General features: G+C 35.6%; 1 protein-coding gene across 3 annotated transcripts in view; it reads left to right on the forward strand.

Moving 5' to 3' along the window:
• Positions 1-17,798, forward strand: part of LOC133523462 (glycogen-binding subunit 76A) — a 57,276-nt gene that overhangs the window by 11,955 nt on the left and 27,523 nt on the right. Inside the window, exon 1 of one of the 3 annotated variants that reach the window (XM_061859058.1) lies at positions 6,771-6,926. The exons of the other annotated variants lie outside the window; for them this stretch is intronic. Coding sequence (XP_061715042.1) covers positions 6,900-6,926 — 27 coding nt within the window. The 5' untranslated portion in view covers positions 6,771-6,899. Of the gene's footprint in view, positions 1-6,770; positions 6,927-17,798 lie in introns of those variants that run through there. 3 annotated transcript variants of the gene reach the window in all.

Here is a 17,798-nt window from a genome sequence, read left to right on the forward strand (position 1 = left end):
AATAGGGTCCCGTTTGACCCTTTGGGTACGGAACCCTAAAAATAACATCATTTTAAAATATTTCAAACAAAGGCAATTTAGACTTGATTTATTAATATATTTGATACTTATATCTTTCCTGGAACATTGATAATTTAGAAGATTTTATTTAAATCAAATCAGTGATGAAGTTTGATGGAAAAAAGTAACCAAAAACCATTCATTAAATGAATAAATAACTTAAAAAACAATTATTACAAAAAGTTACCCATCAGGAGACGTCACAGCCTCTACGCCACGCCATTACTGAATTGTTCAATATCTTTAAATCTGAAGGTATCTACCATTTCGATTAAATATGTCTTTAGAATCCACTGTATGAATTTGCTAGAATGTAACAAGATATTTGTTCTTGTATTATGTCTATATTATAAACCTTGAAATTTCTGCATCAATAAAATGTATTTTTTTTTATCAGCGTTGTTGAATAATCTTTGACTAAGATCCAATTCCAGTGGAAATATGGTCATAGGAAATAATCGAATCTAAGTAAAATAGGTATTGTTTGAATCGTTCACTGTTGTCTGGGGTCATGGTACGCTTTAAATAAATAAGCAAGTGTTTAATAGTTATCCACTCTAGATAAGCGGGGAACAATATCTAAAATGGTCGACTTATTTACGAATTGTTATTATAGACATTTACCAGTAGCTCTTCGGTTATGAATGAACATCTTGAGCAAATCCGAACAGCAGTATTCTCTCTTAGTTCGAAGACAAGATGGAATTTGCTTTGCTAAATACAAGTCAAATCTTGGGTTTGGGTTGCAAAACGGAGCCATTGCCCTTTTGGGCTTCTTTAGGTTGCAGTCGTGAAAGTACAGTAACATTTACTTTTTACAAGATGACAAGGCTATTTAAAAAAAGTTGAATCGCAATTCATTTAATTATTTTTATAACGGGATTACGTGTCCTGTAATTGCCTATTTATTTGTCGATAAATTAAATTTAGTACCTACGGTCAATCAAAAAGAACTCTGGGCCACCATTTTCTTATTTGGCTATCACCATTACCCATAGTATGGGTGTACCCATACCATACCCATGTTGACTGTATCAAGTAGGTATCGTAACATGTCGTACGTAGATATTCATCATCCTAAAGTTTCTGTAGGTATAGTCTGTCAAACTACTTTGTCAGTAGAAAAATATGCGAAATTCAAATTATCTATGGAATGGAACAATAACGTTGATAATGATAACCCCTCGCGCCTACATTTTTTAAATTTGCTCCTTTGTTCCACTGATGCATAACGGAAATAGCTTGACAGTGGTTCTAAAAATAATTTGTTTCTCATTCTAGTGGTCATTTGTTGGTTTTGCCAAATTGACAATTTAATTCATTAACAAGCAATTCGAATGTTGACTGCGAAATCAAACAATCTCGATCAATAGATTCACATCACCTCATAATTCACACATAGGTACGTAGAAGGTGACTTTGACGTGTTTGCCTGGATGAAAAAGTGTATCTCTGGTTAATCTGATGAAAACATTTCGTACTTTAATGGTCAATAGATATATGTATATGTACCTCCATATATGAGTCCAGAATATCAAAAATCATGAGAATGTGTATAATCTGTGGCAAATTTATCGCTTTTGGTAGGTAATTCGTCCAAAGAACCAAAGTCCAAAGGCCCAAGCCGACACGCAAAAACTTACGATTATAAAAAATTCAAAAAAAAAATCGTGACGGAGAGGCAAAAACAGCTACCTGCCGGACGTCAAGGATACGTAACACATCCCCTGAATTGGAACTAAAACAAAAGTTACCGTAACCCCATTTGAAGTGCATTCAAAAATAGAATCTGCAGTAGTTTCTTACTAGCAACAATACACTTAACTGATAGATTATAGGCCCTATCCCATTGAAATTAAGGTTTATGTATGAATAGTCAGTAGTGTCTATACGATGTATCATCGCAGGCTGGTGTCAGGTAACGTGCGGTTGACCGCAGTGGGCTCGATTCCCTGTCCGGAGCAACTTCATTACGTTTCGGACCATCATGCTTACATACGGGTGTTAAAATAATAATATAAATAAAAATAGTTTATTCATGGCTAAAATATACAGATATAAAGAGGAAAAAACACGTGACAGCGTTCTACTAAAATAACAAAAAAAAATATATATAAATATTTTGACGACCGGTTTGGCCTAGTGGGTAGTGACCCTGCCTACGAAGCTGATGGTCCCGGGTTCAAATCCTGCTAAGGGCATGTATTTGTGTGATGAGCATGGATATTTGTTCCTGAGTCATGGGTGTCTTCTATGTATTTAAGTATTTATAAATATTTATATATTATATATATATCGTTGTCTAAGTACCCTCAATACAAGCCTTATTGGGCTTACTGTGGGGCTTAGTCAATTTGTGTAATAATGTCCTATAATATTTATTTATTTATTTACCTATACGAAAACTAACACGCTTTCTTTAGTCGTCTTAGCTTTATTAAACAAAAGTCTTTAATTACCTGTAACATTTAGGGTGCCTTTCCACCAGAGATGTGCTATGCTTTGTTTTCATACATTTGAAACGTAGCTGCAGCTAGATTTGCGTTTCAAATGTATGAAAACATAGCATAGCAAGCATAGCACATCTTTGGTCGAAAGGCACCGTTAACAGGTTACTCGTAACAATTAACTATACCAAATAACAAAAGTTTGTGACAAATCTGCAACACCTAATTATTTTTAATGAGATACATAAAAATGTTCAATTATGTCTTTCTTAAATAAGAGTGTGATTAAAAAATCCAATATAGCATAAGATTGAGCTTAAGTGCATTTGTATGCAAATTTTAATTAATTCTGTTTATAATAGGTACTTATAGCAGCGACGCGTAATGTTATTTTTTCACACGCAAGGACTAATACCTAACATCATAAGTTGCATTTTAATGTCCATGTAAGATATTGCTATGATACTCGTAAGCCTGCGGTATTTCCGGACCGATACGACCTTCAAACCTTCAAGAAAAGAGCGTACTCCCATCTCAAAGGCCGGCAACGCACTTACAACCCCTCTGGTGTTGCAGGTGTCCATGGGCGGCGGTAATCGCTTACCATCAGGTGATCCGTCTGCTCGTTTGCCTCCTCTACCATAAAAAAAAAAAAAAAAAAAAAAGCAGTTATAGCACTAGGTATAGGGGAGATCTAGGAGGGTTGTGCCACTTGGTACTTTCCAGTTGAGAAAGACTTCTCAACATATTCCTATTAGCATCTTAGTTCAAATTAGAAAGAATCTTGCTGGCTAAAACTTACACGTCGTTGTTATTGTTAGGTTTGACACATTCTCTTCATACATATATTCAAACAATCGCCAATATTTGCCACTCGAGTCCATTAAGTTTGTTTGCACACCGATGTGCACACAGAAACATGCATTGCATTTCATGGAAACAATTCTGTTTATCCAAAATTTGCACGTCTCCTCTGTGAGCATAGGTACGCCAAACATGGCTTACGCAAAGAGTTTTGATTGAACAAATCTTGTTTCTGTAAGCTTAGAATTGATGACAGTACGTAGGTACAGTCAGCATCAAAAGTAGCGTGGCAGACTATGCCTCAAAAGTGTCTACCATGCTCTGATACTCGTAGTTTAACAAAACGAGACATGTCTTTAAATATTGAAAAATTAAACTGGTGCAGACACCTTTGAACGGAAACTGTCGAGAGATATATATCTATTTGGAAAAGTAATCGTGGGTGGCAGATACTAATGGCGTGTTTTTTTATATGCTACTATTGATGCAGATTGTACCTAATATGTACCGCGCTTCTCTTTGTCGAACATATGATTTTTAACGCGTTGGGTACCTGTACCTACTGTGGGGGTCGAACTAACGTGGAGCACGAACCGTCACGGGGGTTAACATGCACTCACTCATAATTCGCTATACTTGGCAAAGTTTCAGCATGCCACCTCTTCAGTTTGCTTATACAATATCAGTCCATCAGCATACCTCATTTTTATGGCCATAAATTGGTGTCACGGAGTCTATTCTCAGCGCATTCAGAAACCCAAAAGCTTGTGCCAAAATGCGCGCTGCAGTTGTCACATTTGTACCGCCGCCCGCCCTGGGCTATTCCTATCACGCAACGCAACGTATATAACTGCCCGAGAGAGACCAGTGCTCAATAGATAGGTTAGTCGTTACGGATACAGTTTTGACGGTCACAGTTATGCTAGTTCGCTTGAGTAAAACGCTTGGGAGGCGATTGGGATATGAGCCCTGCATCGCGTGACCTTCTATTTATAGATAAAGTGACATTGTTTTCTTTGCCACAAGTAATCGTGCAGTACTTTTCCATGCGAAAACGTTAATTAACCCCTACGATAAAAGACCGCCCGTGCCCTGCTCTGACTGCCTTATTTAAATTGACATTTAACCGTGATACCCTTTTCAATTAAACATCTTTATCAATTTAGAATGTTTTTATGACTTGGTCTATTGACATTCGTTTTAGGTTATTTAATGTTTGTGTCTTTTATCAATCGTGAGGTACGGCAACGAAAACTTTATGACTATTACGTATTATAATCGTACTCAAGGAAAAATAAAAGAAAAAAAACCTGTTGTTGTGTCTAATACTTTAAATAATCTTAAAATTGGCTGCAGCTGGTTTATAATTGTTTTAATCATTTATAGTTCGTAATAAATTATAACTTTGTTCATTGTATACAAGCTATACATGTTCTAGAAGTTCTTGAGATAGGAACTCTTTATCCGTCCTCGGGTTTCTACGGAGAAAGCAGAGTTATCGCTCCGCTATCAAAGTGTCCTGTGTCTACACTGTGGTCCTGCGGACGCCACAGGTCGTGTAAATTGTTTCATCGTACATATTAGACGAGCCAAACACTGGAACCATTGTGACTTTCGCGCCGAGATCTGTAACAAGTATGAATAGTAGGTAAGATCAGACTTATACTGGTGGTGCTGATAAACGATCGTAAGCGAGAGGAATATCAGACAAGAAGGGGTTGCGATCGTTTGTCGACATGCGAGCCGAACGCTCAGACTAACCAGCATATACTCGCCCCGGGATCTTCTCAAAACCTTGCCTACTTTTGGGAAAAAAATTGACCGCAGTGGAAACGAGTAAGGTAATTGTTATGATCTCAATAAAAAACCGGGCAAGTGCGAGTCGGACTCGCGCACGAAGGGTTCCGTACCATTATTTATAAAAGAGCCCCCCTTAAATATTTATTTTATGCTGTTTTTGGTATTTGTTGTTATAGCGGCAACAGACATACATTATCTGTGAAAATGTCAACTGTCTAGCTATCACGGTTCATGAGATACAGCCTGGTGACAGACGGACGGACGGAGGGACAGCGAAGTCTCACCATTTGGGTACGGAACCCTAAAAAGCGGCAAATGTTGATTAGATCGTCTAAATATTGAAAGAGCCGCTTTTCCGCCCTACTCTTGCCGTTTATGCATACTTAATTGTTGTCATCATCAAATACTTTTGATAGGTACACCTCGTACAGTCAGCATCAAAAGTAGATGATCAAACAACGCTTCAAAAGTATCTACCATTCTGTAACAGCTCAATAAACAGTGATGTTTCTATATGACAACAATTAAGACCGTAAAAGATATACTTTTGAATGTGAATTTTAGAGATTTATCTATATGTATTCGGAAAAGTTATCCGGAATATCAGATTCTTTCGGCGCGTTGTTTCATCCGTTACTATTGATGCTGACTGTACACTGTATAATGTATAAGGGAATTGCAACGGCGATTAGTGTTATGCAGCGAGATTATCACGCACTGTAAATCCGGCAACCGTGTGAGTGGAACTAATTGAGGAGGGCACAAAAGGGCTTATTCCCATTTTTCTTTTTTTATCTATCAATGCAGGTCTGCTAATTAATAATAACACAAAATTACGTATTTTCATAATATTAAAGTTCTAAAACGTCTCTCCTTGTTCTCTAAAAAAAGGTTCATATTGAAGTTCGGATCAAAAGGGCTCTTTCTTCCTTATACATACACATTTTTCCTTGGCCGATATTGTTATTGCACTTTGATTGTCTTCTGACTCAGTAAGTACCTACGTAACAAACGTAAACATGTTTATTTAATATTAAGGTTTATTTTAACTATATATTCAAAAATTGCACAGCTGCTGAATGCATTCTACTTCGTGTATAATAATTTTATTATACCCGAACTTAAACATCATCATAACATTATTTTAGTGGTTAATTTTAATTCCTGAATAAAAACATATTTATTTCTAAAAAGTTTATTTCTGAAATTTACAAATAAAAAAAGTTTACATAAGGCCTCAACAAAACGGCTTAGTTATTAAAGTTCGAATCAAAAAGGCTTAATTCTGAAATTGTATAGTCATTTAAATAATTATTTATAAAGAAACATGTATGTGCAGTACCATAACATTTATGTCAACGTTAATACAATATCGAAATAAAATAATAATTACGAAATAGAAACCGTAAGTTAATAGTGGAAATAAGCCTTATTGTAAAGACACTATTAATGCGCTCAGAATTACGTGGTTTACCTATTAGCAATATTTTTTGTTAGTATGTTTTTTTTGCCAATCTAAATGACTCAGGACAAAATTGAGCGCTGCTCTGCGCATTACTGTTAATACTACTAGACTTACAAAAGATTACATTTATACTAGTAGTCTGAAGTTTCGACTCGCAGCTCAGGGACCTACGTGCACAGACACACGGCGGCCGGGGTGCATTCAGTCTCGACTGCACAGTTGCCTCAAACTCTCGCGACGTGTTGATAGCGTGCATTTGTTTATTCGGCACTATTGTGTTGTACTTTAATGTGATGCTATAGGTATGTGCTAGTGAGTGTGCCATGTCTGGCCAAGAGATGAATATGCGGGTAAGAACAAATATTTACTAACAATACTCATTGTTTACGGTTTAGTTCTTTTCACTGGACACTTTGTTAAAAAGTTGAGAAATTAGTATACTAAAAAGAGGCAAATATGTGTTAGCAAATTGTGCAAATGCCTAGGTAACTTTGTAAAGATTTGTAGATATCTCGTAGAAAACCAAAACAACTTCAGTTATAAATAAACTTTTGCACAGTTGTTCAAAAGATTTCCAAAATAATGTGCCTCTCGCTCGCCTGAAATCGGGTTTGTAAATATTAAACAAAGTAGGTATCCCATCAAAACATTTTCATGTAAAATATTGCCAAGACGGAACCATAAGGCTCGCACTGTCAAATAGTTATCATATCTATTTGACAGTGCGAGCCTTATGGTTCCGATGGTTCGACCAACCGGGTTGGCCTAGTGGGTAGTGACCCTGCCTACGAAGCTGATGGTCCCGGGTTCAAATCCTGGTAAGGGCATTTATTCGTGTGATGAGCATGGATATTTGTTCCTGAGTCATGGGTGTTTTCTATGTATTTAAGTATTTATAAATATTTATATATTATATATATCGTTGTCTAAGTACCCTCAACACAAGCCTTATTGAGCTTACTGTGGGACTTGGTCAATTTGTGTAATAATGTCCTATATTAAAAAATAAATAAATAAATATCTCTTGTAGAGCCAAGCTTCTAAATCTACAAGTCCCAACGTCACAAACTCTTCACCTTACTCACCTTAGTCAAAATATATGGCTTGGCCATTTCTGACATTATATCTCAAGAATTTTGTTTATCTGGTATAATCCAAACACAAGTTATGAGGGTTCAAAAAAGCGACGAAGCGCTTCGAGTAAAGGTAGGTAATGCCCTCATGCCCTTGCGCTTCGCTTTGCTCATCTTGGTGGGGGCACTATCGTGCCCCCAGTTTATTTGTTAGACGTTATTATGTTTAAACGGAAATAGGTAGGTATTTATTTAATTACATACAAGCGGTATCTTAAGTGTCAAGTTAAATTCAATAGGAACTAATTAGGTACTTATCTAGTTAACTAAAGACATCTTTAGCAATCTTTATCGGCTTTCTTAACGGATATGATGTAAACAAATTAATACTACCTTAAAAATGGTAATGGGGTCGTTTATAAAATGGATATAATTAAAGATATTAGATGTGTTATTAGAAGCTTATATTTAAAGTAAGCAACTATAATTAGCGTAAGCGCCATTTAAAGGCGGTTTTTATGCAATTCTTGCGTGTAATGATTCCGCGTGTTTTAATAATGCTGTACATTATTTGTTACGGGAACTTTACTGAGCGCCAGGACAACGTGAACAGCTTAATTTCTGCAAAAAATGTTTTCATCCCGAAGAATGAATGAAACGTGCAATGCATGTAGCGTTTATGAAATATGATATCCATAGTCTCTCTGTTTGCATGCATGTGTTAAAATCTGAGCTTCGGGGACCACAACGAAAAATTGAATTATTTAATATACGATGTCTGTCTCGCGGTAGTTTCATTATTAATAAAAATGAAAAATATACCTTAGAATTTAATATCAGTGCAATTTAAAATAGGTATGTAAGATGCATACGAGTATGTACTAACTTCATAATATTATTGTTGATATATAACCACTCAGAATATTATCACTCTTATTTATTTAACGATACTCCATATATGACACAATTATCTTAACTAAGAAATAAAAGTCAGACTCAGCTCAGCGGATTTACGGAGCAAGAGCAATTAATAGTTTCTCAAAAGCAGATTTTATTGCATTTAAGAGGCTGTCAATACCTAAAGCGCGCACACTGTCTATTTGTATCGGAGTAAATGAGATAGCACTGTCGCATGTTACTGGGCCTGGGCAAGGGAATAATAAGAAAAATATTTAAATAAAAAAAAGTGGATTATTAATGTAATATTTTACTCAATAGCGGTTTAGATATAAATGTTTTGAAATTGTGATTTTAATTGCAGACCCATAAGTCAAAACAATAAAGACATAGAACCGTTTAATTGTGATTTTAAGACCAATCTTTGCAATTATTTTCTATCGAGCCGATTTCGTTCAATCATGTATCGAGTACAACCACGGTCTTTGAAATATAATTAATATGAACATATATTTTTCTTACTTGACTAAAACAAATAGTCTTTCTTAAAAAACTGTTTAAGTAACATCAATTTCAAGGACATTGGGTGTTGACAGCCTCTTAAGAAAAATAATATGCAAAGGTGACTATATAAAATCTATATATCTTCATATGGAATAGAAAACAGAATCTTCTTCAGGAATATAGCCCTGTAACATGAGATTACCGGTTTTAAAGACTAAAAAATGCAAAATATTTTAAAACAGGTAGATTCATGATTGCAATTGATTCGTTAATATTTCCTTTGATCCTTAGCTACCGGCTTACTTTGTAATCCCGTAGGTACTTAAAAATTTACCTACTCTTTTGGGGCACAGAACAAGAGGTTAGAACTACTAGAAGTTTTCAGAATACCCGAAACATTATTAGTTAGGCACTCAATATTTCAATACTTTTCTAAATAGTTTGTGATGAAAACGATATTTTTCTAAACACCTTTCCTGAGGCATGTTTTTCACGTTTTGTGTGGCGATTGTGGGCTAATATATTGTTATTAATGTTATTATGCATATGTTACTTAATTACATATGCCATGTCACATTCTTTTGATGCATAGGGATTTTTAAATTTGCTTATAAAAGCTTTTACCTACGCTAACCAGAATTCTAAAACGTCTTGATAACAGGGTAGTTTTCCCTCTATACAGTGTCTTTAGTGTTTTGCTTTTCATTATATAACGCCCCTACATGTGACTTGCGACACCTTATATCGGCGACGTTCATTTCAACATTGTACATATAATACTAGCAAGTATACGAAACACGGATGTTGATGTTTTGATTCCTGGACGAATTCATTTAGAGTCGTCATTAAGCACTGTAATAGTTAAGTTAGTATTCGTTATCCAGTTATTAGCAAAGTGCCTCCGAGTTCAGAGGTCGGGTGGAGTGTGAACCATACCCTGTCGCTGTACGGTGCATTAGAACAGATTTCAGCATGTTCTCTTGTACCTACATGAGATAATGTCTTGTTATTATCGGGGAAAGCAGAAATATCGGAATCTCGGAACAACACGGGTCTATTTATCAACTATCTCTAGACGTATTGAGTCAGAAGTACCAGTATAAGTTTGAGCTCTGATTAGGCAAACTTGTTAAGGACCCGGATGCCAAGATGTACTGAAACGAGCTCACAGCCGAAGCATACAGTTCGTGAATTTAAGTAATGCACTTCGATACTGGAACTGTGTTTAATAATCTATTGAGCGCATGCTACTGTCACGCATCTCAAACATTATTCAATTGTGTAGAATCTAAGCATTTTACGGACTTACTCATCATTATTGTTATCTTTCTTGGGATTAGAGTACTATCGCGTACACGTCACACTTGCGATTAAGAATTTGCATTCTTAACATTTCTTATCGCATTTTACGAAAGTTGTTGCGTGAATTCATCGCTTATAAACTAAGGGATGTACACGACCAGCGTTGACTATAAACTCTTGTGTAAATTCAATGCAAAGGAACTTAATAATTACTCGAATAGTTCAAAGAGTTAAGGTCTTAGCACACTATTACAACTCAACAGCCACTCGACTCAAAATTAAATATTGAAATTAAAGCCTTATCTTGTATGTCCTACAGTACAAGTTTAACATTTAGGTAACTGTCGGGTGGTCTACGCGTCGTCCACTCGTCGTCCACTAAGCTGAACCAAAAGTGAGTTGAGTTGGTGTGGAATTGATATAGTGTGCGAAGACCTTTAAACAGTCATTTACCTCAATTCCTAAATTGTATCTCTTATAAATTAGATTCATTTATTAATGTCTAAATTTTTCTCTCAGGCAACGAATGCTTGGGAAATGTAATTTTTCGCAAACAACGTCCTCTGTTTAAAGCGTTGGCGTCGCACTGTTTATTTTCGTTCGAGTCTATTAACAGAATATCAGATAGTTTTTACTATAGTCGCATTCCTGACATGGCTACGTGTATGTAAATTTACTTGTAATTCAAGCACCTGTTGCACAAGCTGCAGCGTTCACGATAACTTCGTGAAACCTGTACAGCCGTATAAGGGCGGAGCATATCTTGACTCTATGTAGAGAGTACGGTTGTTCTGCTTTAAGAGGATACGCGGTTTCCGATATATTTATTTTCGACTTTACTAAAATGGTTAATAAGATTACATATAATACCTATTTGGTATGGTCTTGGTTTGGTGGTGGCTAGGTACGAAGAAGATAAGCTGATAGAGCACGAAAGGTCCAGCGGTAGCTCATAATTTTTAAATTAAATCAAATTAACTTTCTAATTTTCCAATATAATAATTTCACTAATAATAAACGTATTTATTTTAATTATAACTGAAAAGATTTACCTACTTTTTAAATTTATTGGGAAAGATTTTTTGGGACCATGTACAACGCTTCAACTGAGTAGGTATTAGACGTAAAGTAAGTAATAGAGAATGTATGGAGTTATTTTCTTCAAAGTCTGTATCAAGGATGGAAGAGGGTCCTCTTAAACAAGTATCTCATGTGACGTTTAATTCATATTATGGATCCAATTACAAAGGGAAACCTGGAATAACTTTAGTTGGTAGTTTCTGATTCCGTTCGAAAATAAAACGAAGAAATTATTTTAGCGTTTGAAAAAATACTTACAGTGATCGAATAAACCGCCTTTCCTATTTTTTTACGTGATTTATTTGCAACCGAAATAATCCTAAACTTTCTAAATACCACTGTGAGACGTGTCTAAGATTAATTATGTCTTGATCTTTATACGCTGCTAAAATCATTGAAATAAATTGGTAAGCCTTGTTACATTACACTATACGGCTTGCCAGAACGATTTTTCTTTCGCCGATCGCGGAAGAATGTCTCATGGCGAACAAACATCAGTAGTTGTGTGTAGGTATCGACGTATGGCTAGTACTGTCAGGTAAATTTAAATAAATAGAGCGTGGTGGAAACACAAATCTATATTTACCTATTCTACAAACAAATGCGAGTGTAGACAGAGGGTTAAATAAAAACACAATCCAAAGAATCAAAAATCCAAAGTTAGTAAATGTGAAAATTACATATATGTAGAAGATAGGTTGTTAGCCAGATAAAAGATAACTTGCATGTGGCTGTGATTTGAGACGTGTGACAGAGTAGGACAATATTGAGTGGTCGGGTTGAATTGTGTCGAGTGAGGCCGCTGTCACGGCGGGCGCGCCGTCACGCTGCGCCGGCGATGTTACGCATATCCAGAGACGCATTACAACTCTAACAACTCATCTTGATTTAATATTCAAATGACATTACTCGTAGTACATCTTACTCCCACTAAGTGTGGGTGAGATGCACCGAGAGCAATATGAGTTCACTATCAAATAAACCGAGTTCGAATGTCGCTCTCTCGCCTCTTGTACTCTATACTCATCTTTAAACTGTTTATATATATGAAATGCGAAAAAAAAACGTTAGCGATCACTCGAAACTAAGCATATTACGTACATAAATAAAATGATTAACTCACTTTCAACAAACATATTAATGATATTATATTACACACACAATGAAGAGTTTTCCCACACGTCCCAGAAACAAAACAGGTGACACGATAGGTTTTAAAAACAGAGATAAATTTAGGTTTATCTACCTACACTGAAATACCTTCCTATAAATACACCACCATGCTAACAAAATGTGTAGTTATAAACTCCCTAATTACTGCTTATTAGTACTTAAGCACATCTCTTATCTTTAAATATTATTACCAAAGAATTCTGATTATGTACAGCATTACGGGTACCTCATACGTACGTATCTCCTTACGTGTTATGTAAAAACAATATCGTTAAATGCTTAAACATATATTTACCTATACCTATTAAATTATTTCATAACAAAAAGTAATAAGCTTGATCTTCATTATCATTAACTTTTCCTTATACTCAAACAATCGGCATGAATGTCATTGTGATAACTTTTTAATCGGATCTATTTCTATTTCCCTTGTGAAGGTCGCGGCGCGCGCGCCGCCCGCCTACTGACAAACAAGACCGTTAACGGGTCTTTGACCTCGCTCGGATCATTTTCAGTCCTAAACTTCCCTTATTGGCGAACAATAGGCTTTTTGAGACTATTTTAAACTTTAAAGTTATCAGTTATTAAACTGCATGTTGTACCAATAAATTTTTAGAAAATGCGCGATGACTAAATTGCAGGTACAAATTCACCAAGTTGAAAAAGTAGTCTATCACTAAATTCGTCCTAATGTCATAGTTGGTAAAAAAAACACTTTGCGTTCTAGGTTACTATTTAGAGTATATTTAACCTATGGTTTGTGTTTTTCGGTGATATTAGGCTTATTTACGCGGTTATTCATTATCCCACGGCTGCGGATCCGCCCGCCGTTGCGATCACTCGCCACGCCTCGCGTGCCGGATTCACAATGTAGGTAAAATAATGAAATATCGATAGGTCAATTGGTACTGTTTACTTAATTAATTATAATGATCTTTAGCAAGTTTTATCGCTTGGTGTATAAGTGACAAGTATGTTGTGTTTTTTGTATAGGTATTTTTTTGGCAATTAGTTACAATAATTAACAGCGAATAAAACATAAATGTAGATTATTAAAATTGATATTTCAAAGCTTTATCATTACATTACGTATTCAATTATTTCTTATACGTAAATTGGTAGGTATAATATTTATTTATATAAAGTTTATATTGCTTCATTATTTGATGCGGGGTAGGTTACGTTATGTTACCCACTCTGAGTTTTTTTATATAAGTTTTATGTACGACATATTTTTTTTTGTAATTTTTGACGGCACATAAGGTCAACCCTCCAGAAAACCTATTTGCATCAACAGTTTTCCTAGAAATATTATGATAAACATGTTCAACACAGAACGTATATCCGTTGGCTGATCTTCCGTTGCGAAAGTTCGCGGAGCTCGTAAAGCTTTCGATAAAATCTGACAATACTCGTAGGTCTTATCCCTACGTACTGATTATCACTATGAGTGGTGTTCGTGCCGTGGACTGTCGCTTATCATCGAGGTATCACCTGGGCTCCGATAGTTGTGTGTTGTGTGCTATTGTACAAAATGGGGCGCTAGTTCTACTAAGATTTATTTATTGCAATAAAATTGAATAATAATAAATATGTCCATTCTGCAGTTGTGTTCCGTGATTATTCGAGGAATATAGTATAGATAGACGTGCCATAAAATTATCAGGGCAGTTAGCAATCGTTTCTAGAAAACGAAACTTGAAACTTAACAAAATTAAAGGAATGTGTGAGCAAAAAACAAGAAATCATTAAGATATGATTCCTAGTCTTTTTTTAGTGGATAGTCCTCGAGCTAACATTCCATTTTAATGCCTAATGTGTTGGACTATTTTAAGTAAATTTACTTAAAATATTTTGCTTATGGGAAATTTCTGTGCTTTATTGGCTTAGCTCTATGGTCGAAAATTAGAAATACCAGAAACGTAAACGACTCGGTTATCAAGCACTCTAGCTCGCATACATTACTAGGTCGTGCTCTATAAGTTATTCTCGTGGCGAGGAGCCGGCCGACATCCGACATGTGCCTAGTGACTGGATATTTCTAGGACTCTGGCTAGTGCATTGGCTTGTGAACATGTTTCTTATCTCATTACTATACCAACAATCGTAGGAATGTAATTAAATATGAAGGAATCTAATTTAATGTAATTTTATAGTCTCCCGAAATCTGTAAATTTAGTTCCATGCAACCAAATATACCTACTATGAAAGTAATGAGTGTAGTTATGCCATTAGCTACTTGAGCTCCCTGCTACTGTCATTTCTGTTTTTTTTTACTATATTTTAATCAGTCACTGTAAGTTAAAATGAGTATCGGGCACGTAATGATGTATGTGAAAAACATTGAAGATTTAAAATAGAAAATCATGTTACAAGATTAGGTAATTACTCCTGCTCCCGTCACCGTCATGTCATTAATGTGTAGCTAAACAGAAAATGTTTAATTCGCTTTAGAATAACCGTAATGTGTTTATTTTAGTTGCTTCACTATAATAAACAGTTTGAGCTTTGATTGGATTTCGCAATAACATTTATTTGCACACAAAAACTAAACATTGGTGGGTTGGATTATGAATACATTTCTAATGATTTCTACGTACCTACTCATAGCTAACGGTTATTTCAGATCTGTTTTTTTTAGCAGGCTTGCAGGAAACCATAAGCCGCGAACCAATTTCGAAAAATCATTAGACTAATAATAATATATGTTACGTAAAATATTATTTGAATGAAAAGTAACCAATTACCTACCCGAAATAGATTATATACGTAAACAAATAGTCTTTTGCAATGATAAAGTAGATGAGACTTGCCAACTTCCAATACAGCTAGGAAAGAATTTATTTCAAAATAGCATTTATGTTAAACATATCCAGTCTCCAATCATGAATACAGGTTCGTCTTTCAATTAATACACACAATGGTTGGTTTATATTGCAATAGTCATAAAACTCTGCGCAGTGGCAGTTGCGGGTGCGTGCGTTCTGGCCTCCGTAGTTACTTGGTACAGGAGAGTATTCGCTTAAAGTGAACCAGTGAGTGTTCTCGAGACTCGTAAAGGTATGTATATATGTATGTCACTTTGCACATAAACAGGTGAACATAAAACAGACAAAACAAAACAAAAAATATTATGTACAAAGGCGAACTTATCCCTAAAAGGGATCTCTTCCAGCTAACCTTCGAGAAAATGCGAAAGGATCAAACACAAACAGGTGAAAGACAAATCAATATTAACAGTAGCAATATGAAAATTTGGGATACACATAAAAGTAGCACGAGAGCTATCAATAATAATAAAATAAAATAAAAATAGTCCATTGAATGAGTCCCTCCAAGGGGGGTCTAGAGTGCGTGAGTTAGTAACGTAAGATGTTTCTTCGGAAACATGTCAAGAGTCCCTAGGTAATAAACATACTAAAACCCCGGGACACTAGGAGGAGCCCCGGAGTGGGGGGAGGGGGGGAAAGGGTCCATTTTTTCATTTTTCGCTTAAATCTCAAAAACGGTACATGTTAGAGAAAAACTTTCAAGGAAAAGTTGAAAGGCCATAAAATTATCTACAAGTTGTACCTAAATCATTTTTTTCTATTCCCAGCCGTTTTCAAGCTACATCCCATGAAAGGTGAAAAATTCGAAAACTTTTTATTTTGCCAACTTAGTATCGTAACTACCCTAATAAAATTCAATTCCTCATAAACGCCTCCATGGTGGAATCTGGTTTTTTTATCAATGATAGACCTAATTATGAGCAATCTATCGGTACCGGTCACAAGTTGCACTTTTGAGCTTTTTGGAAGAAAAAAAATAAAAAGTTCAAGTTGCGTAACTACCCTAATATAATATTTTGACAATCGATTCCTCCTAAAGGCTTCCATGGAGGAATGTGTTTTTTTTACCAATGATAGACCTAATTAAGAGCAATCTATCAGTACCGGTCACAAGTTGCACTTTTGAGCTTTTTGGAAGAAAAAAAATAAAAAGTTCAAGTATCGTAACTACCCTAATAAAATTCAATTCCCCGTAAACGCCTCCGTGGTGGAATCTGGTATTTTTATCAATGATAGATCTAATTATGAGCAATCTATCTGTACCGGTCACAAGTTGCACTTTTGAGTTTTTTGGAAGAAAAAAATAAAAATATCAAGTTCAGTAACTCAAACTACCCTAATATAATATTTTGACAATCGATTCCTCCTAAAGGCTTCCATGGAGGAATGTGTTTATTTTACCAATTATAGACCTAATTAAGAGCAATCTATCAGTACCGGTCACAAGTTGCACATTTGAGTTTTTTGGAAGAAAGAAATATTTTTTGATCGATTGATGTGATAAACATGGGTATGTAGTATGGGGAAATTGTTTGAGCCAAAATCATTTTTTACTGCGTGTAACTCAGAAACGGCTGGGAATAGAAAAAAATGATTTAGGTACAACTTGTAGATAATTTTATGGCCTTTCAACTTTTCCTTGAAAGTTTTTCTCTAACATGTACCGTTTTTGAGATTTAAGTGAAAAATGAAAAAACGGACCCTTTCCCCCCCTCCCCCCACTCCGGGGCTCCTCCTAGTGTCCCGGGGTTTTAGTATGTTTATTACCTAGGGACTCTTGACATGTTTCCGAAGAAACATCTTACGTTACTAACTCACGCACTCTAGAACTTTTTATTCAATGGACTAAAAGTAGACAACCCGTAGTATGAATACGCAAACTACTACTAGGTGTGTTTACATGAGAGGCCAAGCAGGTCGTGCAATATACGGCATCAGTCTCATTCTACCAATGAGCGTAAGAGCAACTCATATGCTGACATCTGATTTCCTAATCAATAGAAAAAACCTAGGTGGTGAGTGACTGAATTAGGAGCCTAATAAATCACTTATACGATCAACTGGTTCTAATCCAAAACTACCATGGCGAACCAACTCGATTTGATGTCCTTTCAGCTTATGCTGAAATCACTCTTAGGCTGTAACTCATTGGTAGAATGACAATGACACTGATGTATACAATCAGCCCTACTGTCTGAAACGTCATTTTATATTTACCAAAAGCTTCCCGGTAAAACAAATCATAATAAGGTGAGATTCGTCATAACAAGTCTACATGTTGTAGGGTAACAAGGCCTAATTTGAGATTAGACTAAGCTATATTAGCTAGTTGGCGATGTCGCTTTCGTGAAATTCTAAGACA

This window comes from Cydia pomonella, chromosome 12 (assembly GCF_033807575.1).
Source record: "Cydia pomonella isolate Wapato2018A chromosome 12, ilCydPomo1, whole genome shotgun sequence".
NCBI classification, from domain to species: Eukaryota; Metazoa; Arthropoda; class Insecta; order Lepidoptera; family Tortricidae; genus Cydia; species Cydia pomonella.